Source organism: Equus quagga, chromosome 12 (genome assembly GCF_021613505.1).
Source record: "Equus quagga isolate Etosha38 chromosome 12, UCLA_HA_Equagga_1.0, whole genome shotgun sequence".
Lineage (NCBI taxonomy): Eukaryota > Metazoa > Chordata > Mammalia > Perissodactyla > Equidae > Equus > Equus quagga.
In genome coordinates this window covers 48,339,626-48,366,076 of record NC_060278.1, presented here as the reverse complement: position 1 = coordinate 48,366,076, position 26,451 = coordinate 48,339,626, and the positions used below count along the sequence as shown (strand labels likewise).

Below are 26,451 nucleotides of genomic sequence, written 5' to 3'. Positions count from 1 at the left end.
TCCACAAACGTCTCAACAATTTAAGAGACGTGCTTGTTTGATTTCCTGAGTCAACCATGTGAACGAGACTCAACGTTTTTTGGGTGGTCATGCCCTCAACCTCAGACTTTGGTAAGGAAAGTGCTCCTCCTTTCTGATGGTCCTGAGGCCACCAATGGTCATTCCTGTGACACTTCCAGGGGACTATTTCCCTGCATACTCTCACTGTTCACACTCCTGGGTCCTCCAATATTCCACCTGTGAATAAGTGTCCTCATCTGACGGTCATGTTTTTAATCTGCTCGTGGAAAATTGTTTTAGCACAGGGAGAAAACGATTCATTCATTCATTCGTTCATTCCTTTTTACAAATATAGGCTTCTTTGCTCTCTTTCTTTTAATGAAGATAGTATGAATTCCAAAATGATCCTTGAAGTATAAAGAGAAGCATTGCTCTCATAGTATGTACTATGTACCCTCACATTTCTGGTTTCATTTATCCCAATTAATTAATGAACATGAATATTATGGTGGTTATAGCGAATCTTCCCACCGTTCTCACCATCTATTCTTCATTAAACCTTTACAGGACCCTAAAACTTTTAGACTTTGGGTGATCTGTACCTCTTTATGGAGATACAACAAGAATTTTCTTGAAGTTCCTAATGAAAAGAGATTGGAAGATGGTCTTTAAGTATTTAAGAGAGATTAAGAACTTGTTTCACTTTTGTAAAAGTATTTATACAGAAAGGTAAATGCTCATAGAATTTTATGCAAGTCAGGCATAGCGTCTGTCTATGATAACAAAGGAAAAGAGAAAAGAATAAGATGTTATTTTTAAAAAATAAAGCAAAAATTTCTTTAGGGCACTCTAAGAATTCAAATAAAACTTCAAGTTGCTTTCAAACTGCAGAGCCAGTCAGACAGACGTGATTTTTTTTAACCTTAAAGTTATAGACAAACCTTTATTCCAAGATAAAAAACAGAAAGAGGAATTGTACTTATTCTTTTTAAAAATATGATTTTTTAATATCAATGAAACTTAAAGGAATAATACTCCCCACCCCCTCCCTTGGTAAAGTAGAAAAAAGGTGATTAAAAAAATTTGTTTTTGGTCGCTCTCTCTCTTTCTTGCCCCAGGATGCTCTAAAGATAGCACTTAATTGTGTGTGTTTGGGCGTGTGTATTTCTATACAAACCACAGGAGAGTATGCAAATGTGGGAAGCTGCCAGCCCTTTGCTGGAGGCCTGTTGAGGCCATGGCAGGCATACTTCAAAGTTCCCTTCCAGCTTCTCCAATGCTCACAAGTTCGTTCCTTTCTAAAGTGTTTTTGTAAGAAGTTCATTGTCAAGATGGTGAATACGAAAAGTGAGGAAAGTTTCACAAATTATGAAATAAAAATTCATCCCTCTTTTTGGCTTACGTAATGTAATTTTACAAACACACACGTACACACACCGAGCAAGGTAAACTATCAGTTCTAAGAAGGTAAAGGTAAGATTGTTCATAAAAGGATATCAGAGCGTGCTTAAGACAGTTATAAATGCTTTGGTTCTGTTCTCATAACATTCTTGGGAGAAAGCACGGGTTAAACTAAATGGCCTGGCATGTGTTTTCAAAAGTACTCTATTTCATTAAGAATTTAAATACTTTTTATTTCTCAAATACTCCTACCTTATTACTTCCAACGAGTTGATTTTTCCAGGGGAAAAAATAGAAGCACACTTGGAAGACATACACAGAAGTAAAACATTATGCACAACTATTCTAAAGATTCATAGGAAGTGGATGCAATATAAATCGTGTAGCTTTTAATATACTGAAGGTAGAGAGGAACCATCTGTTTACGGGATAGAATGTTGTTTTAAAGAATGCTATTCTTCACAACCCTATATCTTCATTGTGGCTTTTACAGTTTAAAAGGCAGTTAATCTCATCTTTCTTTCTACCCTCTGAATAAGGTAATATACCATCTTAGCCTATTGTTTATTTCAATTTCTAACCTATAGCTTGTTTCTTAAATTTCTATTCTTTTGCATTCTTTCCATTTTTAGCATATCTCATGGCCACCTACACGCTGAAATTTCAACTTCCATCTTGCAAATACATCAAAGTGGATTCAGAGCAGATGAAAAATGGAAAACACATACTAATGGTATTTATATTTGAACACTGCAAGCAAACTTCACATTCTTCAGAACTATTAATTTCATTTAAAAAACCCAAAAAAGTAGCATCTTAACATTGTACTAAATAGACTTTAAAAGGCATAGAAATATTTGATAGTTCTCAGTGCTACAGTGAATGAGGAAAGTGTAAGATAAAATGGAGTCTGAATCTATAATTCTTAATTGTTTTGTTTTTACGTCTGTCTTTGTTTTTTGAGCTTCCACTTGTTCCTAATTCTCTTAGAGAACCTGTCATAAAATGACACTATTTTCCCTATGGTTGATCCGTAGCAAGACCCACAGTTCCCTCCTCTTAGGTCTTAGAAAAGGATTTTGGTTGAGATGAGAAGAAAGAAGAGAAAATTCAGTTCTTTCCTTTCAAAACTGAAGGAGTAAAATAAGTTCACTGAGCAAGTCATGCCAAAAACCTCAGACTTGGTTCCTAATCGCTTGAGGGATATAATCAATGATTTCTTTTTCTCTTCTTTTCTTTTTTTTTAAAGGCAGAGCTATTGTAACCCTTAACCTAAGAGAGGAATTTGATGGCACCGGCCCACTGCTCCTACTTGAGTAGACTGCTCCAAGGGTAGACCATCTTTTCTTTTAAAGAAAAAAGAGAAGCAGAATGATAATCTTTCCTTTGCTTTATGGTAATTAGTAGGCGCTCTCTTTGCCTACCTACTCTAAATTGACTTGATACATTAATTTAAAATTTCTATTTATTCTATGACATAGCAAGACGGATAGTCAACCGCTCTAGTTTACGGGCAAAATTCTGTGGCTACCAGTAATGTTAGCTGCATTTTCCAAAACTGACAATTTGTACAATCATGAGAAATAATAAAAAGTGGCTGTATTACATTGCTAAGTTTTGGGGAAGTTTGTTACACAGTAATAGATAATTGAAAGAACATTTTAGTCTTTTAAAATCTAAAAAATTAATTCAGTAGCTCAATCTATGAAAAATCAGTGGTTTTAGCAATATTATTGGGCAAAAATTATTTTACATTTTAAAAAGCCAACGTTTCATTTAGTTATCCAAAAGTGCATTGTCTGAACAACTACTCAGCTCTCCTACTCAGTGAGTAATGAAATAAACTTTCAATTCCAAGATTTAACTTTATAAAACTTACACTTGAGGAAAATCATGAAAAGCTGAAAAAATATTTAGCAAAAATTTCAAATTTCTCTCTTTTGGCTAGCATTAACCAAGCGATGAAAGCTTTTACTTTTTTTTTTTCCCCTAAAGATTGGCACCTAGGCTAACAACTGTTGCCAATCTTCCTTTTTTTTTTTAACAACTGTTGCCAATCTTTTTTTTTCTTCCTGCTTTATTTCCCAACTCCCCCCCGGCCCCCCCCCCGCCCCGGTACATAGTTGTATATCTTAGTTGCAGGTTCTTCTAGCTGTGGGATGTGGGACATCACCTCAATGTGGCCTGACGAGCGGTGCTGTGTCCCCGCCCAGGATCCGAACCCTGGGCCGCCACAGCAGAACTCGCGAACTTAACCACTCAGCCAAGGAGCTGGCCTCAAGCTTTTATTTTTGAATAAAAATATGCATTTAATGGAAATGAAAAAATCATAAAAATTGTATTTAATAAGTGGTTCGGTAATGAATATAGAAAAGAGATCTACTAAGAAAAAATGTGCTGCTTTTCTGCCCATTGAAATGCCAAGATAACCAATGAGAGTTTGACGTAAAAATCATTTGCAAATTATGATCCAGAGGTCACGGAGGGAGATATTTAAGCCATTTCAAATGGAAAATCATTTCTCAACCTTCCTGCTTACCTCATCATCCAATACACATCACAACCACCCCTTAGCAGGGCTACTGGCCTGGCCACAGCTGTGTCAACACTCTAAGGGGTAAATGTAGGAAAGGATAGGGATATAACAGAACAAAATTATCCTGGGCTCTCTAGCATGTGTAAAAGGCTCCGATTTTCACTTGCCCTCTCTCTAAGGCATTTTCCAGCCTTCAGGGGTAAAAGGGCTCTGCACACCATTTCCAACATGGGGAAGGGGTTTTCCCCAATGCCACTGAGCCATGCCCTGGACACCAGCTGGGTGTCACAATTCAACTCAATTCTGACACTATCTACCCAGAAATAGTGTCAGATTCCATAAATTAAGGCATCAGTCCTACAAGACTGTCCCCACCACTCCCCTTCAGATGCCAGTCACAAGCCCAGGCTGCCACTTGTGTTTCTGACTGACTGGAGGTTCCAATAACCCTCTTTAATTCAGGGTGCCAATCACAAGTCCAGGCTGTCCTGTGTTTCTGGCCAACTTGCTATATATCAGAGGTTCCCATGACTCCCTCCTTTGGTTTGATTAATTTGCTAGAGTAACTCACAGGACTCAGGAAATCCATGTACTCACTAGGTTATGGGTTTACTATAAGAAGATAGACCTCAGGAACAGCCAGATGGAAGAGATGCATAGGGCAAGGTATGTAGGAAGGGGCAGGAAGCTTCCACGTCCTCTCCAAGCAAACCACTCTCCCCAAATCTCCGTGTGTTCACTAACACGAAAGCTCTCCAAACCCTGTCCTTCTGGGTTTTTATGGAGGCTTCATGACATAGGCATGATTCAATTAAATCTTTGGCCATTGGTGATTGAACTCAATCTCAAGGCCTTCCCTCCTCCCAACCACCCCAAAGTATGTGGGGGGCAGGTGGGTGAGGGAGTGGAGCGGACTGAAAGTTCCTACCCTCTGATCCTATGGTTGGCTTCGTTGGCATCCAGCTCTCATCCTTAGGCAAAGTCCAAAAGCCACCTCATTAACATAACAAAAGGCATCTTTATAGCTTTCATCCCTTAGAAAATTCCAAGGGATTTAGGAGCTCTGTGCCAAATATGTATTTCTTATTGCAAATCACAATACCACAAGAGGCCAAAAAATGAGTCTTAGTAAGAAAGTAGAACAAAGAAGGTAGCCACCATCAAATGTTTATCAAGCCAGGCACCATGCTAAGCACCTGACACATATTGTGTTGTTTAATCCTCTATCAGGTGGGAATAATCATAAGGCTATCTTATGGATGAATCAACTGAGTTCAGATGTATTTGTGGATTTGCTTGTAGTCACTCAACCAGTGAGTGAAGGAGGCGGAATCCAATCTGGGTTTGTAGGATTCCAAAGTACCCGCTTTTACAACGTGCAGAAATGTTAATTCCAGATGGGTTTCACTCCTTTCTTTTCGTGGATGTTGTAGGTGGGAGGGAGGTTGAGAGGGAAGGAGAGACAATCTAAAACAAACCACTCACAACCATTTTGCCTTTCTCAGTTTGTGATTTTCTAATAACACACCTATGGAAAAGAAATACATCCCTCTAACCTAGTATTTTCATGAAGTTTGTAGATTGTAGTAATTCTCATCAATTGAAAGGTATAAATGACAAATTATTTACTGTCATAGAAAACTGGATTAAGTTCACAAACTAAGGTGGCTCTGCGTTCCTTTCACTGTTACAATAAAGCAGTTCAGAAAAAGATAAATAGAATAAAATTATTCCTTTCGGAAAAATAGAAAACTTTCATAAAAAATCTGTTTCTAGCTCGTCAGTATGGAATTTGTCACTAATCATTTTAAACTATGCCCTTTTATGCTTCTTCTGTCTCTTTTAGCTTTCTGAGTAGTTCTTTGATGTAACAAAGACAGTTTCAGACAAGATTTCAGTTCATCTGGAAAAAAAGGTTTAAGTCTGGAGGCAAAATGCAGTGTATTTAAAATTTATATACTCTATAATGCCTTTGTTCTGAACTTGAAGATCCTGCCAAACTTCTAAGCTTCTTTGCCTTCCTCCTCTAAGCTCATTTGCTCTTGCTTGGCTTATTACCATGCAACTGTGACTTTAACTGGGGGTTCCATCGTTTAACTATATGCAGAGTCATGGCTGACCCTTTCTGATCAATTGCCAATCCATACAGGTTTGACTGATAAAAGAGCCAATTAGATTTAAGCAAATTAAGGGACATTACCAATGTCAACCACTTATTAAACTGAATGCTGAATTCCATGCATACAAAACACTAATGCACTGAGCCCCATTAAGAGTTGAAATCCTAACCCCATTAGTAACTCCAGACCTTGAAGGGGTAAAGGTCATAGGAAAGTTTCATATTTATGGATTAACATTTGGATTCCGTTTTTATTTTTTTTAATTCTTTTCCTAGAACTCTTGAACCCGCACTACAATGCTATCCAAGAGTTCGGATGAAATATATTCTTCCTTTCTAAGAGTATCTTATTGCTAAATACGAGAACTGTGTTATTACAAACAACCTGAAAATATAGTAATTGTAGAGATAGAGAAACCTGAGTACACAGAAGTGGGTAAAGATACGCTACGTAATTGGAAAAAACAAAATAAAAAAACTCAACTGTTCCAGTAGACCAAATTAATACTATTTCAAATAAAAAATGTGCCATTTGGGATTTGCCACTGTGCATCTATGTGCGGAACAAATCGGGGTATGATCTCACTTGACTTAATTTCCATCTTTCAAAATATCTTGTGTTTATCATATTGCTGAATTATATTTTTCTTTTTTTGGTTAGTCAAAGCTAAGAGTTTTAGTTTTTTTAATAAAATTAATTCCATTAAACAACTACAACAGCAATGAAACAGAAAGATCTGATAGAATTAACTGGGGTTTGAAACCAGACATTGTCAGGCTTCCATTTTTAAAATTTTTTCCTGGCTTTACTGAGGTATAATTGGTATACAAAAAACTGCACATTGATCGTATTTTTTCTCATCAGTAAAGTAGAGAAAGATAGTATCCATAAGATGTTTCCTAACCATCAACTAAGAGACCAGGTACCAGGGCAAAATTCTTTGAACCATGTTCCCTTACCTCTCTTTTCCAAATTCCTACGTAAACCAAAGTCTGTTCCCTGTGCTTACCCAGGAAATGTAACCACAATAGAGAAGATATCAAAGGGCGAAGAGTTGCTGCAATTTCAGAATATTTCGGGCCCTATCTCATCATTGTTTAGTAAAAGATGACTTTCTGATGGACCAATTTCTAAGTTGAACCTAAAAAACGAGTAAGACTTGGCCAGATCAAAGGAGGTTTTCCAGGCCACATTTGATAGCAAACATTTGACAAAGCAAATAATTCATATTTCAGTTTTGCCCACCCGAACCTTCTATTATTATATTTTTAAACTACACTGAGAAGAAAACATAGCTAAGGGTATTATCATTACCAATCTGGCATAATTCAGCATGGAAAGATACTGGGAATTCAACAACACCATAAAAGAGATCTAATATTGAAATCAAGGAAATAGCAATAATGATAACAATCCAGATATAATGGAAAAGTAAATAGCATATACAACCTTCTCTGCCCATAAGTTGGCTCGCTTCCGTACATCGGTTCATTTATTATTCATTTCAGTATGAAACACAGTTCACTGGACAGAGGCATGGAAGATTTCTTTAATAACTCTCAGTACTAATTTAATTCTACTTAAACACACATATTCTAGTGAATGCCACATGCTTTTCAGCATGATTTTATGTGTAAATCAGGATAATATGTTTTCAGATCATTAAGTAAAAGGAAGCATGAACTAAAACCTATTTAATCAATGAGGTATCACCTTTAAACTGCCACAAGGTCATAAAAAAGATAATTTCAAAGCTATAAGTTTCCTAATTGTAATCAACAACAATCTAATGATGAAAAAAAGTACATCCTAATGGCAGCAATAAACTTGAGTAAATCACTGTCTGTATTGAAGGCATTTCGCTTCCTCTTTTGCTGAAGGGCCGTCTCCCAAATTCTGGATTTCTGAGTACATAAAGTGAATGATTGCATCGTGCCGAGAGTGTGGGCCTGCAGAGCATAATGCTAATAGCATGGATAGGCGTCCAGAGTAGAGATGAAGACAAGCGTTAGCAGTGGACTTCAGTTCTACTGGACCACGCTAAGACAATATTTTAGTTTCTTCCTGTTTGCATAATATTAACCCTTCCACTAACCCACTGACAGATATATTCACACAGTGTGTATTGAGTTAGCAATAGGAGTTTGCTATGTTTAACTGAATTATATCTATAGACACACACACATATCTACTACAAATTATTACACCATACATTCCTAAACTCATGAGCAACAAATTAAATTAGCCCTATTTTATGAATGTGATGTAAATTGCTGTCAATTCCAAACTATCTAAACCAGTGTGAATACCACAAAACGAATTATAACTCATTAAATATTCCATGTACCCTGTTAAGAAGGTATTACTGTGTAACTTAAAAATCTCTGTTAAAGCACTAATTACTCCTAAATATCTGAATGCGAATAAAAAGTATTATATCCCAAAGTATAGAGTCATCACAATTTTCTATACCTTTCAGCATGTTGGATTAGATTGCAAAATGAAGATATGAACACCCAAGTTTTCTTTTTTTGTTTCGCTTTGTTTTGGTTTTTGGTCTTAATTCTTAAGCATCAATCTAAGTTCCATTCTCTTTTTTATTATCAGTTCACGAAATATGATACTATTTGAGCTGATCGGTCCCCAAAGTCTCTTTCAAACATTCTTTTGTTAAACAATGTGACTTCTGCCATGTGAAATTTTGCAGGTCTTGGTGAACATCCATTCGTTAATTCTTGTAAAGTCATGAGAAGTAGATAACAGTGAATTTTTTTTTTTTTTGAGGAAGATTAGCCCTGAGCTAACATCTGCCACCAATCCTTCTCTTTTTGCTGAGGAAGACTGGCCCTGAGCTAACATCCATGGCCATCTTCCTCTACTTTATACATGGGACGCCTACCACAGCATGGCGTGCCAAGCGGTGCCATGTCTGCACCCGGGATCCCAACCGGCCGACCCCAGGCTGCCAAAGTGGAACGTGCACAGTTAATCGCTGTGCCACCAGGCTGCCCCCAGTGAGTGGTTTTATGATACGACAGGTAACGCATCTTTCCTTGGGAGAGGGGTTCCATGCAAACTCAGATCAACCTTGTTTTCCTCTAGTGATGAGGACTCTGCTGTTCTTACACTCTGTGACTGGAGGCGGATTTTTCCAGCTCTGCAGATTGCTCTTGAGAAGATTTAACAAGTGGCATTCTCCCTTAGTCCAGGACACACTGGCTCCTGAAGCTGGGCTCTAAGAGAGATATTGGGTGTCCTGGGGTCCTTTTTCTTTGGTATTTTTCAAAAAACATACATTCCTGAGCCCTCAGTTGGGAATCATGCTCTTATTATTTCGAGGCATACTTTTTGTTCAAGAGCTGTACATATCTGTCTATGAAGGAGTTTTCTTCCTAGTAATTAGTCCCACAAATAGTTAAAACAAGGCTGGAGTTGATTGCAAACCAAAATACTAATTCTGAATAAATTACATCAAATTTTTTCACAGAAATAGTTAAAAATATCCAGATTGTATCAATTTCACATATGAAAGTGACAAGATGGAACCGCAATCATTAAATCAAATTCAAAGGTGTTCTCCACTGGTGTGAGTATTACCTGCACACTGCCTTTTTTTTTTTACCAAATGGAAAGGTTTAGATATACATCTAAACTAGTTTTTTCAAAAAAACAGGAATGAGAACCACTTCTATGAGAAAATTAAAGCTCAAATTGAAAATATAAATTTTGAATTTAAATGAAGTCTCAAACAAAAAGTATTTCCTAATCTTTTTTTTTTTTCCTCCCCAAAGCCCCAGTACATAGTTGTCTATCCTAGCTGTAAGTCCTTCTAGTTCTTCTATGTGGGATGCCGCCACAGCATGGCTTGATGAGTGGTGTGTAGGTCCACACCCAGGATCTGAATGGCGAACCATGGACCGCTGAAGCCGAGTGCGAGACCTTCACCACCATGCCACTGGCTGGCCCTTCCCCAAGCTTCTTAACATGCATAAAGCAAGAGAGATGTGTGTGGGGGCATCCATATACATACATACACTCACAGCGTGAGATAAAAGCAGTATCAATAAATAAAGAAAACAATATCAGTAAAAGGGTCTCAATAAAGCAAAATAATGACCAAAACAACCAGAAATACAGTTGAATCAGTTCTAAAAAAATCTAATTCTAATAATAAACAAGATGTTCACTGGGGACTTAGTTCTAGGGCATTTACATAAAATTAGACAGCCAACATTTTTCATAGACTTACCCCCTGGTGGCATTGCAATCGCGATGGGATCACTTATCAAGCTGCCTTGGCTATTTGAAACATTCACTTGCACAGTATAGTTAGTAAAAGGCACCAGCCCATCGATGAGCACCCAAAGGTTGGTCTCTTCACCTCGATGCATGATTTGTGTGCCGTTCAGAAGAGTGTAGTTATTATCTGCTGATTAAAAAAGGAAATAATTAAAATTAGTGTAGATTTAAGGACTCTTTCCTGCTGTTATTTGAATATTTTCTTGGGTTCCTAAGCACACAGCACTAACTAAAACTCTATGACCACCCTGGGAGGCATTACATGTGTTACTATCAATGTACACACTTTCATTTTACTATTTCGCGAACAATATTTTGTGAGTTAACATTTTGTCCTCTGTTTAATCATCACAGAGATCAAAATAACTGGGCTGATATTCCAGTTTGGTCAGAAGATCTATTTTTTAGCTCTGTGGGAAAATGCAGAAGCTGCCTAGCTGTATCAGAGAATCAGCTTCAATGTATCATCACCAGGTCCCACCACCACCATCCTTCCAGAACTTCGTCAAACCATTCTCCAATCTTAGCATGTCTAGGAGAAAGGAAAATACTGCTGCCTGGTTACAGTGTTCTATCCCCCTCTCCTACACAACTGGGTTGCTTTCAAGGTTAAGAAGAGTCAGAAATTAGACTTAAAATAAGAAAAGGGCTACAACTGAAAATTTTACTGTAACATTTACTCCACTTGCTATGTTAGATGCTTTCTTGAAAAGTTTACAGGAGGCAAGTTTTCAGAATATTTCTTAATTGCAATAAAATTTAATTATAATGACTCTTAAAACACAGAAGAAAGAGGGGCTGGCCCAGTGGTTAAGTTTGCGCACTCTCAGGCATAGATCTACATAACACTCTTCAAGCCATGCTGTGATGGCATCCCACATACACAAAAAATAGAGGAAGATTGGCACAAATGTTAGTTCAGAGCCAATCTTCCTCATCAAAAAAAAAAAAAAAAACCAAAATAAAATACAGAAAAAAGAACCATTAAGAATAGTAATATTTACTTCGAATAGCCATCTTCCCTTGCCAAAACACTTTTCATTATATATATATCTTTAATCTTCCCCATGCGAATTCTACAAATATAGGCAAACAAATAAAAAGCACACATGCTGTTGGACTTCCAGGGGAAAGCATATTTGCATGGTCTCCAGAAACTGATATAATCTTTATTGATTAAATGTTTAAAAAAGGAAAAGATGCCCACCTACGAAAAGTGATCTTGCATTGTACAGTAAACAAAATTTAATAGTTGCAATATTTACCAAAAAAACACGCTTTTACACACTTGAGGAGCAGAGGATAGTGCAAAGGAAAGTACATAAATTTGGTTGTCGGAGAGTTTTGCATTTGAATCTGTCCTTGTCATTCTTGACTAGCGTGCTCTCTGCTAAGTAAGTTACTTACTATTTCTGAACTTCAGCTTGTTCATCTGTGAACTGGGAATGATAATACTTCAATTGCAATGTTGCTATGAAGGTTAAGTGAGGTCATTTCTTTACAATACCCAGCACATAATAGTGCTTATCAACAGTAGCCGGGAATGTTGCTGTTTTTGCTGCAATCCATACAATTGATACATTCTGGACAAACATTCAGAACTAGCAAGTGATTAATAATGATCCACCCTGTATTTTACTTTCTTAGTACCAACTGCCTATTGCATTTTCCCCTCCTCCACAACGTCTTATTCATCAAAATTCTAAAGTTTTTCAATTAACAAAACAACACTAATCTCATCCACTAGCACTAGGCTATTGTCCCATTAGGTCATACTTGAAACTCTAAAAATAATAAAGATCAAATGATGCAAAAGAAGATCTCATATCTAGCTATGAGCATTTTCACGAAATGCATGAAACAGACAAAACTTTAAAAATCTACCAAATTTTTTGGAAGATGCTTATAATAACTTTGGGATGGGGGATGTAGCTGAAAAAAATTTTTGCTGCAAAATACACAGGTATAAGTTAAGTGTTTTCCTTGAGCAGAAGAAATCCCTAGTGTCATGCAAGAATTTATTACTCTGAATCTGAAATTAGCACATCCTAAAGAGTGGTTTCTTCCAAAGGGAATAAATGGTACCTATGGGCTAAAATGTGGGAATAACAATTTCTATTCATTTATAGTAAAACAAGATAAAGACATATTCACAGCTTGAGAATGGTTTTAAGTTCCTAAAATGGAAGTAGACAACACAGCTATATATGTGAAACTCTAGTAGCAAGAAGCTCTGAAACCTGCAAAGCACCCTTTGATAACTTCATTATGCGTTGCAAAGACATTTCCAAACTATGCTATACTAGATTTCATAGGTTCTTTGCAACTAGTCAACTTGATTCAATAGATGATTGACCTCCAAATGCATGCAGGGAGTAGACTTTGCTAGATGTTGATAACAACATGCCCCAAATTTGTAAGCATAGTTACTGCACTCCAGAAACTGGTTAAGATTAAATACGAATCCTTTCTAATAATGTCTAAGAAAAATCACATTATCCATATCTGAAGACCGCCTCAAGTTCCCATAACATCTAGCTCCTTAGAAGCATTTTCGGTTGTAGCTGAGACAACTGCTGCTGTTGTCACATGCCCAGCTGTAAAATTTCAAAAAGGTCAGCTTATCCTGGGAGACCAGGCAGATGTTTAATTGCCTCTGACGTAGTAAAACCACGCTCATCTTACAAAAGACTGAAAATCACGAAACAATGAAAATTCTAAAAACAAGCCAAGAGAATACAGTTTACGAATTTTAAGCCAGGTGCAAATATAAGATCAATGAGTAAACATCTCTGATTATGAGATTGGTGAGGTTTTTTCCTTGTATTTTGTTTGTTTTTGGAGCAATTTTCCAACTGTAAAACAAACACTACTGCTAACGTTGCAAACAGCATGGCAAGGGGAAATATATTAAGTATCACTTTATTCTAAGTTTCCCAGATAACATTAATACATGGTAATTATACAATTAGTTGTAACATTAAGTTCTAGTTATAGAACAATGATTACTCAGTAATTATAAGAAGTATATAATTACTCAATAATTATGAGAAGTATGTAATTACATAACCATTTTGCTCAGCTCAGAAAAGAACTTGTACGTCTCCTCGAACCACACTGCTGAGTGAGTCTAATGTTCTCTCCTCTTCACTAACATACAGCTCAATTCCCAGACCTAGAGCAATTCACAGATTTCAACGCTCCGTGAAGCTCAAAAATCTCCAGATTCAAAACAAAAACAGGATCCACCGATATCAGCTCTTCCTCCACTTCATTCTCCCTGCCCTCTCTTTCTTCCTTCCAACTTTACCAATTCGGGCTCCTAGATATTGGAGGGAAATTCTTAAAATGCAAGTCTTCTGATCCTTCCTCTTGAAAGGGTTGTGCTTTACCACTTTTTGCTGCATAATCTTTGTTTTCACTGAGCTGGAAAATTCAGCCCCGTTGGTTCAGGTTCGAAAATCAAGCTAGAAAATGCTAAAACGATAAGCATTTCCTATCACAGGTGACCATTCCTGTCTGGGTGGCCTCAGCGCTGACCCTATCTGTGAGTATAAGTGGATGGTGCAGATCCATTTACGGTGCTATGTTCTGGAACCACAACTCCCCATCATGCTGCCCCCAGGTGCTGAGAGTTTGAAGTAGAGGTCCCCTCATCCACCTGCCTTGGCTGTGGTCTGCGCCAAGTGGGCTTTAACTGGCAATTGTACTACAGTCCTTGCAGAATGAGGGTGTCTACACCAGTGTTCCACTGTAGGATGTCTACACCAGTGTTCCACTGTAGGATGTAGGTTCACTTACATCCATCACCTGGGGCTATTTCACAAACATTCGCGTACCTCAGTTCTACCCCAGACCTGCTGAATGCGAACAGCAGAGGATAGGGCCCCTGAATCACTTGGGGATTCTTAAGCATGTAGGACTACTGATTTTAGGTTTATTTAACCCATGTTCAAGCTGGTCTTAAAGTAATAATCAAACTTAACTTCTTCTGCTTCCAAACATAATTAGGTCACATTTGGCATCCTTCTTAATGATGTCTTTAGAGTCTAGCTTTGGGCTATGAAATGTTGACTCTATTAGTGAAATACTGCATCTTCGGAGAGGAGAAAGCTAACTCTTAAGTCAGATCTATCTTTATAGACTACAAAATCTAGTACAGTTGTTCTGTAAGAAGTTTAAAAGTACGCATAAAAATAATTTTAAAAATGAGTAATCATTATTGCCCACCTGAGAACAATAACTTCAGGACTTTTGATTTCAGTATTTCTTTCTGTCTCTCCCTCTCTCTTCACTGAGGATGGAGGGGAAGGAAAGATTCTTGGTATGTTGCCCAACACCATGCCTCGCAAGGAAAAACACATTTTGTATAGATCATGTAAAATTTTAAACAAACTCCTAGATGCTATTTCAGGATATTCCACTTTCCAAGGGATTTTCAAAGAGGTTAATTCATTCAGTCATTTTCTATTTTATGTTGAAGAAAAAAGGGTTACAGGACGAAATGACCAAAATAAATCTCATGCTCAACAGATTTTACTTGTACCAAACTTTTCCTTCAGCTTCACATATGAAGTCCTACTAAAACGTTAACAACATTCATGCCCGTTTTCTAAGGCTAAAATCTTACTTTTAATGTTCTTCTTTGTTGAATAGTGAGATATTTTCTACATAATTATTTTTTTAAGCAAAAAAGCAGCGTAAATAGATATTTTCCCATGTATGATTTAGGGATGCATAGATGATTCCCGTCTTGGGAATAACATCCTATGGGGTTCTCTAGATTGAAATAACATAAATGGGTATCCTTTCCCATTCTTGTTACAATCATTGTCACAAGAATTTTAATGCACCATATATTCCATAATTTTTTTTCCTCTGTGCTGTACTGCTCTGACCTTTTCAATATTCTATAATTTGACTGGCTGGCCATTTCAGTTCTTTCCTTTTTACAGCCTTATTAACTTGTGGGAAAGAGGTGAAATGAACAACCAATCAGAATACATAATATTGCAAAGGTCAGCGTAGTGTTGTACAGTATCATCACACACAGAAGAGTGTATGCGAGGCATTAACATCCTGATATCTTATTCATGTGACAAAGATTGTAACAGGAACAGAAAATGGCACAACATGAATCCATTCTCATGACAAAGATTCTAATGAGAAATGACAGCCAACAAACCAAGCTGATTCTTGTTACCTCGTGAGCATTTTCTGTGTCAGACCTGGTTCTGCTTTAACTTAGCCTTTTTCTGAATCCAATTACACCCGAAGGTAGAAAAGGTGTTCACTAATTTTCCCACTTCCTGCCGTAAAAAAGAAAAGGCTGTCTTTTTCCTGTATTGAGGTCTCAATTTTAGTGTCGTTTGGCTCCACTTCACTCTCACAGCATTCTGCCAATACCAAAATCAAAAGACATCGAATGGCATGCTACAGATCAGCACAGAGTGGCAAATAAATTCATGTGAGCTAGGAATTCTAGATCATTCCAGAGAGTATGTATTACTATTTAAGTTGCTTTTAGGTATTCTTTCTAAGGATATGATTTCAAATTATTTTACCCAAAAGGCAAGTGCATCCTCCCAGCCTCATTACTCTAATAGCCCTCCCTTTGGTAGAGATCTAAAAGGGGCTGGGTTATTTGTTTAAGTTAATATATGGTTAAAAGGACCTATTCCTGCCCTTAAATTTTTGCCAACATAGAAAATATTTATAGATATATACCTACATAGCTGTCTCCTCCACAGGACATTTTGAAAGAGAAAGAAATAAGCAGCCTATGAACCATTTAGGCCTCTGAGAAGGACGGTGCTCTATTTACGCATCATATTTCTTACCATTATTGTAATTACTCTAATGCGATTTTTAATTAGTTGTCATCTAGTCAAAGCCATACTTCTTTGATCCCTCTTTAAAGTGGTCATTCTGTTAGAACGATGATTGTGGTTCAGGGAATAAAGACATGGCATATTTCATCAGCTTCCCCAAAGGCTCTGCAGACCCTTCCCCTGAGTCTGTGCTCCAGCGAGAGCAAGAACAGCTCTACACTCACTCATCAGTAGAAGATAAAAACAACGACAAACGAACACATAGCAGCAGAGAGTGGATTGGTGGTTACGATAGGGGAAGCGGGGACGGGGGAGGGCAAAAGGGGTGATGAGGCTCACATGTGAGGGGATGGACTATAATTAGTTTTCGGGTGGTGAACATGATGTAATCTACACAGAATTCGAAATATATTATGATGTACATCTGAAAGCTATATAATGTTACAGTCCAATGTTACTGCAATAAAAATTTTAAAAAAATAACAGCGCTATAGATACTGAGGAATTTTTTGTTTTCTTCCGTTTTGTTTTTTTTTTTTAATGAATGAGCAAGAATATGTCTAATGTTGCACAATAACCCTTCTAAATATTTTAAATATCATTTTTTAAAATCCTTTGGAGCATGGTTTCTTTTCATCAACTCTGTGTACCACGCTCAGATTTTCCTAAATGGATCTCATTTTATCCACATCAGAAAATAATTATATATATAATATAAAGAGTGAATTCAGAGATTTATTATGACTGCGGTAAACTAGAAAGGTATGGTTCATTTTCTTTATGTTGTATTCTGGCAAATCAGATTTTTTTCTACTTTGACTTATTTTTTCCCCATTTGGACAAAGTGTTATTTTTCCCAAATGAACCAACTATTGCTGTTACCTTGACAGCTATTTGGGCAAATATGCTCCCATAGAAAGTGATCTCCAGCTTCCAAACTAAACACTGGACATGAACGTGGTTCATTGATTAAGAGATGTTGTCTCCTGCCAGAGTTCTAGTAGAGGCTTAAATATACTGTACATGCTGAGGCTTTAGTACAGGTGTGATCAGATAACTCAACAATCATTACTGCTCACAGTGCACAGTCTACTACCAATTTTTTTGAGGACGATTAGCCCTGAGCTAACATCTGCTGCCAATCTTCCTATTTTGCTGAGGAAGACTGGCCCTGAGCTAACACCCATGCCCATCTTCCTCTACTTTATATGTGGGACGCCTGCCACAGCATGGCTTGACAAGTGGTGCGTAGGTCCACACCCAGGATCCGAACTGGCAAACCCCGGGCTGCTGAAGCGGAATGTGCAAACTTAACCACTGTGCCACTGGGCCAGCTCCAGCCCCCAATTCTTAAAGAAATGTTTATAATTTTTTTTTTAGTTACTTAGATATATATGCTTGAGACAGATGCTCCACTAAAGGAGGGCAACCATTTTGGAAACACAGTATTCAAATAAGAATGACATTATGTTTTGCTAGTGATTTCTACCTGCTTTATTCGCTGCAGCCACATAGTCACGTGTTCTTATCCTAGATATCCATTGCTGTGTAATGACAGTACCTCAAATTTAGCAGCTGAAAACAATATACGATACATGTCTTAGCTCATCTTTCCTGTGGGTCAGCGGTCTGGGCACAGCTTAACTGGGTCCTCTGCTCAGGATCTCAAAAGGCTGCAATCAAGGTGCTGGCTGAGACCAAAGAGCCCTCAGTTACTAGCTAGTTGCTGGCTGGAGGTTGCCCTCATTTTCTTCCCATGTGGGCCTCCCCAACATGGCGGCTTGCTTTATCAAAGCCAGCAAGGGACAGAGTCCCCTAGCAAGATGGGTTATAGTCTTATGTGATGTCATCGCAGAACCAACATCCCATCCCCTTTACCATATTCTGTTGGTTAGAAACAAGTCACAGGTTTTGACCAAATGCAAGAGGAGGGGATTATACATGGACATGAGAACCAGGAATTGGGGATGACTTGATGCCGTCTTAGAGTCTGTGTATTAGTTTCTAAACTGTGGGTATGAAACACCTTCCTGAGAAAAGATTTAGGAATCAGTTGTGAGCTTTCAAAAGTTTATGTTTTGGGAGAAGAATGGATAAGTTAGTATCACAGAATTATCTTCCCAAAATACCCAACCAAATGGAAAAAACTAAAGAACAAAAATAATACCATTAATACAAACAGCTGAAAATTCTAGAGTAAATGCATAAAGGAAAAGGAATAAATGAATGGTATTGATTTTGAAACCTCACAGCAGAAGAAAGACAAGGGAAATTCATGCTCAGTATAGCAAAGGTCCTAACTCTTCTCCTAGAGGAAGGCATATAAACCAAGGAAAATCCTGAGAACTCTTACTAATCTTCTTCAGTCTGAACGGAAATGAACTGAGTAGAGTCTATAGAGATAGGAAGAGTAGCTGGGACTGGCTGTTCTGCGAACCATGGTGCTGAGTTGGGGGGAGAAGCTGATGTTCCCAGGAGTGGGAGATGTATGTGAATGAATAGAGCGCTTGCTGCTACAAAGGACCTTTAATGGGATCTCAGAGGAGATAAAGAAACTAAATCCCCCAGAATTCTGCCCAGTGCATTCATCCATACCATCTGGTTTGTTCCTGTCCCCCTACTCCCACTCCAAGGCTGCCGACAAGCACGTTAATAGCAACACCCAGTTCTCAAAGTTTAGATTGAGGGAAGACTGACTAGTATCAGAAAGAAAAAGAAGTAGGATGTGTTCAGAACAAACGCAAAATCTGGGCAAAGCTGACCACAGAAATCGTAAGCCGGATGGATTTGAAGGAAGAAATAGCACACTAAATGTGCATACATATAACCAAAAGGAAAGAAAGGATCCCAATGTAAAAGGACAAATTAGTGCACAGCTCTGGGGGAGAAAATGATGCATATTCCCTATAAGAGGAAAACGGATATTGCAGTGCCAGAGAAACAAGTTGAAAATTAGAAAAAAATCATTAAGTATTTAATAAACAAGTTGGAAAAAGCAAGGGACAGAACAGAAACAGCTAAAAACTAAATCAATAGCATGATGGAAAGTCTTGAGATAATCATAATCAATTCACAGGAAAAAAGATCAAGGGATCAGCCCCATGGCCGGGTGGTTCAGTTCGTGTGCTCCCCTTAGGCAGCCCAGGGTTTCGCTGGTTTGGATCCTGGGCGCTGACCTAGCACCGCTCATCAAGCCATGCTGACGTGGCGTCCCACATAGCACAACTAAAAGGACCTACAACTAGAATATACAACTATGTACTGGGGGGCTTCGGGGAAGAGAAGAAGAAGAAGAGAAAGATTGGCAACAGATGTTAGCTCAGGTGCCAATCTAAGAGAAAAAAAAGAAGAAAAAAGATCAAGAAATTACAACAAGCAGAGAGAAGATGATACATACATAGAAAGAAAATTATCAGAAACATAATTTAGCTTTCTTTTTTTGTAAATGGAAGGCTAGTTGAAGCTCACGTGGACACTTGACCGTGGGGGCTGCCAATGAATTGCTCCCACCTGGGGACTATGAAGCTTGATGGACTGAAACAGTGACTCCGAGTCAATTAGGGATTCTTCTAGATGTCTCTAGACTTGTTGAGAATGCAGAGGCAGAGCTGCAATTGTCCAGGGCAGCTGAGAGGTGGTGCCACGGGCAGTGGGGGTGTCCTATTATACTTTGCCTGAGGCACAAGCTTGTCTGGGCCAAGCTATTTGTGCTTTCCACACAAGTCCGTCTCTCCAGCTTTCCTAACAATTTTTTGAGCTGCTCAATTCTCTTACAATAGTTCATTTTGCCTTAATTAACCAGAGTCGTCTCTGTTGTTTGTTACCAAGAAACCAACCATGAATTGAGAAGGGTTCTGAAATGATGTTCACCATTTGTTAACACTGGTTATTTATAGGTAATGGGATTTTAGTGAATGCTATTTTTCCATATTACTTAAATTTTTAAGTTAGCATGCACAATTTTTGTAAAATCAAAATAATCACGAGAAGGTTGAAATATCCAAGGACAATATATAAATTGTATTTAAGTTCATAAATAAATTATAATAAAACTGGGAATCCACGAACTCCAGCCTACATGCCAAATTTGACCAGCTGTCTGTCTTGTAAATGAAGTTTTGTTAGAAAACAGACGTTTATACTTCTAGGTATTGACACGCTACAATTGCACAATTGAGTAGTTATGGCAGATACCATATTGCCTGCAAAGTCTAAAATGTTTACTATGTGGCCCTTTACAGAAAAAGTTTGCCAATCTCCAAATTAAACAATTAAAGTGACTTCCTCTCAAAAGCGTTGGGCATTCCTAAATAGAGTCATTTTCAATTTCTAGATTGATTTTCTTGAGTAAAGTCTTTTTCAAGAGCCGGAAGAACATTTTATTGATAAAGCCCTATCTTATGTCACCGCAGTGTATTGTCCTCAATGCTTTGACTGTCTTTCATTATTCAGCAGTTATAAATGCAAATTACGAAAAAGAAAAGAAGCAGGAAGAAAATACATTACAGATAGTCCCGAATTCCACATGCCCAGGAAATGTGCACATGGAAGTCTAAGCACGTTGCTTTGACTACAGTGATAGCTGCTGTTCTAAAGGCTTAAAAAGAGTAACCGAAGAATAATTAATGACTCTTTGGATGAAAGAAGGATAGGTTTACTGTTTCCACTGCTTCTGAAAGACCTCTTTAGACTTTCAAAGTTAGGTGCCTTCCAGAAGTAATTTGCCCCAAACTTGAAGCACCCCCTTCTCACAGATCTTGGTGAAAACAAGTAACTGGCTCAATAAAGCTAAAATATTTGCTGAAAGAAACAAATGCAGTGTTAGAATTGCCTTGGAATCTATTTTAAGGAAATAATCAGGTAAGTGTACCAAATATTGCCTTATTCTAAATATAAGAAAATGAATTGCAAAATGGTTTAATTGGAACTATGCAAAAACTTGCCTTCAGGACCAAGAACAGGTGGCTAAAGTCAGAGGCAAGAAAACCATATATAATGTGGTACCATGAGTCCCCAAATAAGCATTCAGTATGTAAAGGATCATAAGATATAAATTTGTTTGTAAAGCAAAGAGAGTTTGATATATAAATGTTGTCCTCTTGAGTAACAACTTAATCAATTTTGCTCTCTAATTTAAAGTTGTACTGTTTTTCTCTTTTAAATGCCCCAGAAGGTGGCTTTCCAGCCTGGATAATTATAGAAATGAAAAGAACCAGCTTGAATTCCTTCAAAGGCATTTTCTTCACCTTAATTGTTATCTTATTGTGAACCTAGACCAGTTAGTATGGTTCGGCTATAAAAAAACCTGTGAAAACAGGGGCCAGCCCTCTGGCCCAGTGGTTAAGTTAGCAAGTTCTGCTTTAGCAGCCTGGGGTTTGCCGGTTCGGATCCCGGGTGCAGACCTATGCATGGCTTGTCAAGCCATGCTGTGGTAGGCGTCCCACATATAAAGTAGGGGGAGATGGGTATAGATGTTAGCTCAGGGCCAGTCTTCCTCAGCAAAAAGAGGAGGATTGGCAGCAGATGTTAGCTCAGGGCTAATCTTCCTCAAAGAAAAAAAAGTATGAAAACAGGTAACATCTCTGTCATGAGAAATAGTTAATCACCTACCTAACACAGCCTAAGAATGCAGTTTATAGCCACCAAATGTATTCATCAGTTTTTTCAAAGAAAGAATAAAGTTATTTTAAAACTTACTTCATCTAAAGAAAAATACTGAGAAATTTGAACAGTTTATTAACAACGTTATAGTTGCATATTTTAATCTCTATCTTTTAATCCTTGTTCATTCTTCAGGCTTCCATTGTCAGTATACAAATGAAGATTATTATCTGCTTTTTAAACATGCTCATAGCTCATAGATGCCAATAAGAATATTCAGTTCTTCAGGGAGACGATCAGAAAGAAACCTACTGAAAAGCAAACCTGGGGTTCTCCAATCCATAATCAAATATCTAGATTGATTGTGTCACTTGCACTGGTATTGATTTCAATTGGAGTAGCTCACCCAAGGGAATAATAAAAATGTGGAATCAAACTGATTTATGAGAACAAAATAAATCCTTTTGTGAGCAGTAATGAATTGGTACTATTTAACCCTTTCAATCATGGAGTCGAAAAACTATTTATTTTTTAAGAATGCTGAGCTCGCCAAAAGAAGTCATATCAGAAATGCCAATACTGCCAAGTGCCATTACACCAAGTTGTAATGTCGGGAAAGAAATGCCACCCTAAACATGATGGAAGTTGTCACTTGACATATGACATACTTCTGGCTTTCCTGGGCCAACTTCTATGTGTCATCACAAATGATGGACCTGTGGATCCGAGGTATTATGGAATCACTCAATAAATGTTTATTGTACTTATTTACATGATTTATGAGACAGGTGAGAGGCGAGAACAAAATATGGTGGCACATTAACTACATTTAATTTTTTCCCTTAACGTAGAGGTTCTTTATTTTACTCAAAACTTAGGATAAAACAGTTGAGTCGAGGGTTATCCACAGGATAACAGGAATAGCCACGAGACAGAGTTTTCAGCACAATTAAGGCACATATGAATATTTGCCCTAAAGAAAATTAAAAGACCCAGAAAAAATGAGATGATCTGCGCATAGGACCAAAGCAATTCTTTCACGCTATTAATTGGGCCAACCAGATGCTTTAATGAGAAAAAAAAATCAGTTACCTTACATTCCTTGAAATCTGGCAGAAAAAACATTCCCAATCGTTTGGCATTGATTGAACTTTCCACTGTGCTGACATCTTACACACGTCTAAACCTGTGCTGTCCAATGCAATAGCCACTAGCTACATGTGGCTGTTGAGCACTTGAAGTGCGGCTAGTGTGGCAGAGGAACTGAATTTCTAATTTTAATTAGTTTATATTAAAAAGTGATAATCGTTTTAGTTACTGGAAAATTTTTGAATATGTTGATATGTGAATCCACTTTATTTTTTTTTTTTCTGATAAGGAAGATTGGCCCTGAGCTAACATCTGTTGCCAATCCTCCTCTTTTTGCTGGAAGAAGATTGTCTCTGAGCTAACATCTGACATCTGTGCCAATCTCCTATTTTGTATGTGGGACACTGCCACAGTATGGCTTGGTGAGTGGTGTATAGGTCTGCACATGGGATCAGAATCCGGAACCTGGGGCCACTGAAGTGGAGTACACAAACTAAGCTACCACACCACTGGGCCAGCCCCAGCTAATCTACTTTTTTTTTTTTTTGAGGAAGATTAGCCCTGAGCTAACTACTGCCAATTCTCCTCTTTTTGCTGAGGAAGACTGGCCCTGAGCTAACCTCCATGCCCATCTTCCTCTGCTTTATACTTGGGACACCTACCATAGCATGGCTTTTGCCAAGTGGTGCCATGTCTGCACCTGGGATGTGAACCGGTGAACCCCAGGCCACCGAGAATCAGAACGTGCGCACTTAACTGCTGCGCCACTGGGCTGGCCCCTGAATCTACTTTTTTAACTGAAACTTTATGAAATTTGAATATAGATCAAATATTTCCAATAAAAATTATCATCTGAGTTGAAGTGTTCTGTAAGTATAAAATATACACAGACTTAGTATACAAAAAGAATGTGCTATCTTATAACTAACTTTAAGATTTTGACTACATGTTGAAACGATAATATTTTGGGTATACTGTTTGGTATAAGATACAGTACTAAATTAATTTCAACTGTTTCTTTTTACTTTTTCTATTGTTCATACCAGAAAATTCAAAATTACACACGTAGCTCACATTATATATCTATTAGCACTATTTTGATGTGCTAAAGGGGAAATTAGAATGCCTGCTTAAAATGCAGGTTCATTTTCATCTTAAATGGATGGAAGAAAGTCTCATTGTTCCAAGATCTGCCTACACATATTCACACAAAATGAAGATGAAACTTTTATTCATAGAATGCACAGATTCTGTTCAATCCTATGCATTTAATTCATAGTCCTAAGAAAGCTAATTTCAGAACTTCTTGGAAGGGATTGCCGTAAGGAGTGAATTGATTTGTTATCAGTTCTGTCAATTTGGCTTGTACTGTCATGGTATTTAATGAAACTATATGAAGGTAACTTTTATTTATCCTCACTGGCATAAAAAGGCTTTTAAAAAATTAATACATTTTACTATTTACAATGAAACATAATTTAATTCAGTTTGATGTACCATAATTATTATAGCATAATAATTTTTCTAATAGGATAACTTTTGCACGTATGCCATCCAGAGTAAATCATGAAACAGGAAACAGAGTACAAATCAAAGAGATAATAAGAAACTCTATTATCATAAAGGAATAAATTATTAGGGAAAAGTGAAAGTGAACCACTTTTTTAGGGGAATAAGGTAAAAATAAGGTGATAATAAACAGTATTTGCAAGTGGTAGGGCTTCTGGAAGAAGCTGAGGCCCCACATTTTTAACACCCTTCACTTAATGAAGTCAAGTCTTTTGTTTCCAAGTTTTCCCGAGAATTTGGAGTTTTAAGGTCTGCTGCCTCCTAAAATTTTCCAACAGTTTTGCTATGAGATGATATGTGCCACAAATTCCCTCCTCTCTTTTTTTCTTGTGGCTTCATTCATCCCTCCTTTGTCTGATTATAAACTATTTGTTTACTGTAAATTTTAAGACTATATGAAACACTCACATGAAAAAGCTAAAACGATCTAAAATCTCAAGATAATCATTGTCATCTTAACATCTTGGTGTATTTTGGTAGGTACCCTTTCATACTTTTACACACATATATAAATATACCACATTTTACACTTGTAAATTTTTATAATACTCAATGTTTTGTGTCTGTAATAATATATATTTCATTATCAATAAACATATGTCTGCATAATCTTTTTAACAGATTCACCACTATGTAGCCAATCCATACACTCGAACATTTAGGAACACTCCCCTCAATTTTTGCTATATAAATAAACTCTGCCAGGAATGTAATTTTACAAATATTTCTGTGTGCCTATCTAATTATTTCTTTAAAAAAATTCCAAAAACGAGAATTGCTGGTTTTCTCAATGGGTACATATATTTTAAACCTTTTATATTTACTCTGCAAGCTTATTTTAATTATCTCAAATGGATTTCTGGTAACAAAAAAATTAATCAAATAGTTTGGTTTCAGTTTACTTAAAATAATCTTATTGCATGGGTTATATTTGTGATTGGAGCTTAAATTAGAATTCTTTCTGTTCAAAGTAAAAACGTCCATCTTATCTGTTAGCATGTTATTTCCAGCTAAGTTCATAGAACTGAGTTGGCTAGACTCATAGAAATGTTCCTTAAGTGTAAGGACTTCCGCATTTTTTCTCTTAATGGAGGTGGAAAAATCAACTCAGATTTAAAAACGGTTAAATAAAGTATTGATGAAAATGGGATGTTTTTAAAACACAGATGTAATACCACAAATGATTCTTCTAATATTATAATACAAATAAATGAACACAATCACAATCACAAAAGTAAAATACCTGGACATAACCCTGATAAGAAATATGAGGTCTTTTTGAAAAAATAAACTTTACTGTGAGATATAAAATGCCTAAATAAATGGAGTCATAACACATTTCTGGATAAGAAATATTTGAAGATGTAAATTCCTCATGAATTAATTTATAAGAAGAGTCCACTAAAAATATCAGTGGCATTTTTTCAACTCAATTTAATGTTCAGTTGGAAGAATACACATATATGAACTAAGACCTTTTAACAAAAATGAGTAACAAGCTGGAGGAAAAAGGTGGGAACTTTACCTATAAGATCCAAGGTATTTTCTAAATATTTAAGTTGTTGAAAGCATGAAGATTAAATTGTCATAGTGATGATTCAAAGAGAAACAGAAGTATACAGAGAAGGAAGAAATATCCCAGAAATAAACACCATCATACATAATGAATTGAAGTCTCCGATAAATTTAGCAAAATAAAGCAAAGTATATGTTTCAACTCTGGATAGAGAAAATATTTTTTACAAAAGTAAACAGAGGTTTCATTATCAAACATCTAAAACACTATTTCCTAAATCTCATAAAGACAACAAAAAGATAAATTAAATAAAATATTTGACATTGTAATGACTAACAATTGCTATTCATAATATTTAAGGTGCCGTACAAATCAAAGCTAATTTTAAAACCTCTAAAATCTCCTGGGCAAAGTGTGTGAACAGATAAGTAAGAAAGACAAATGAACAAATAGTAAGCATATAGAAAATGTTTGATCTCAATAAAAGAA

The 26,451-nt window shown here is 37.0% G+C and overlaps 1 protein-coding gene across 1 annotated transcript in view; it reads right to left on the bottom strand.

Moving 5' to 3' along the window:
• USH2A (usherin) overlaps nt 1-26,451 on the bottom strand; it is a 733,563-nt gene that overhangs the window by 266,514 nt on the left and 440,598 nt on the right. The window contains exon 37 of the mRNA XM_046679838.1: nt 10,307-10,486. Coding sequence (XP_046535794.1) covers nt 10,307-10,486 — 180 coding nt within the window. The remainder of the gene's footprint in view (nt 1-10,306; nt 10,487-26,451) is intronic.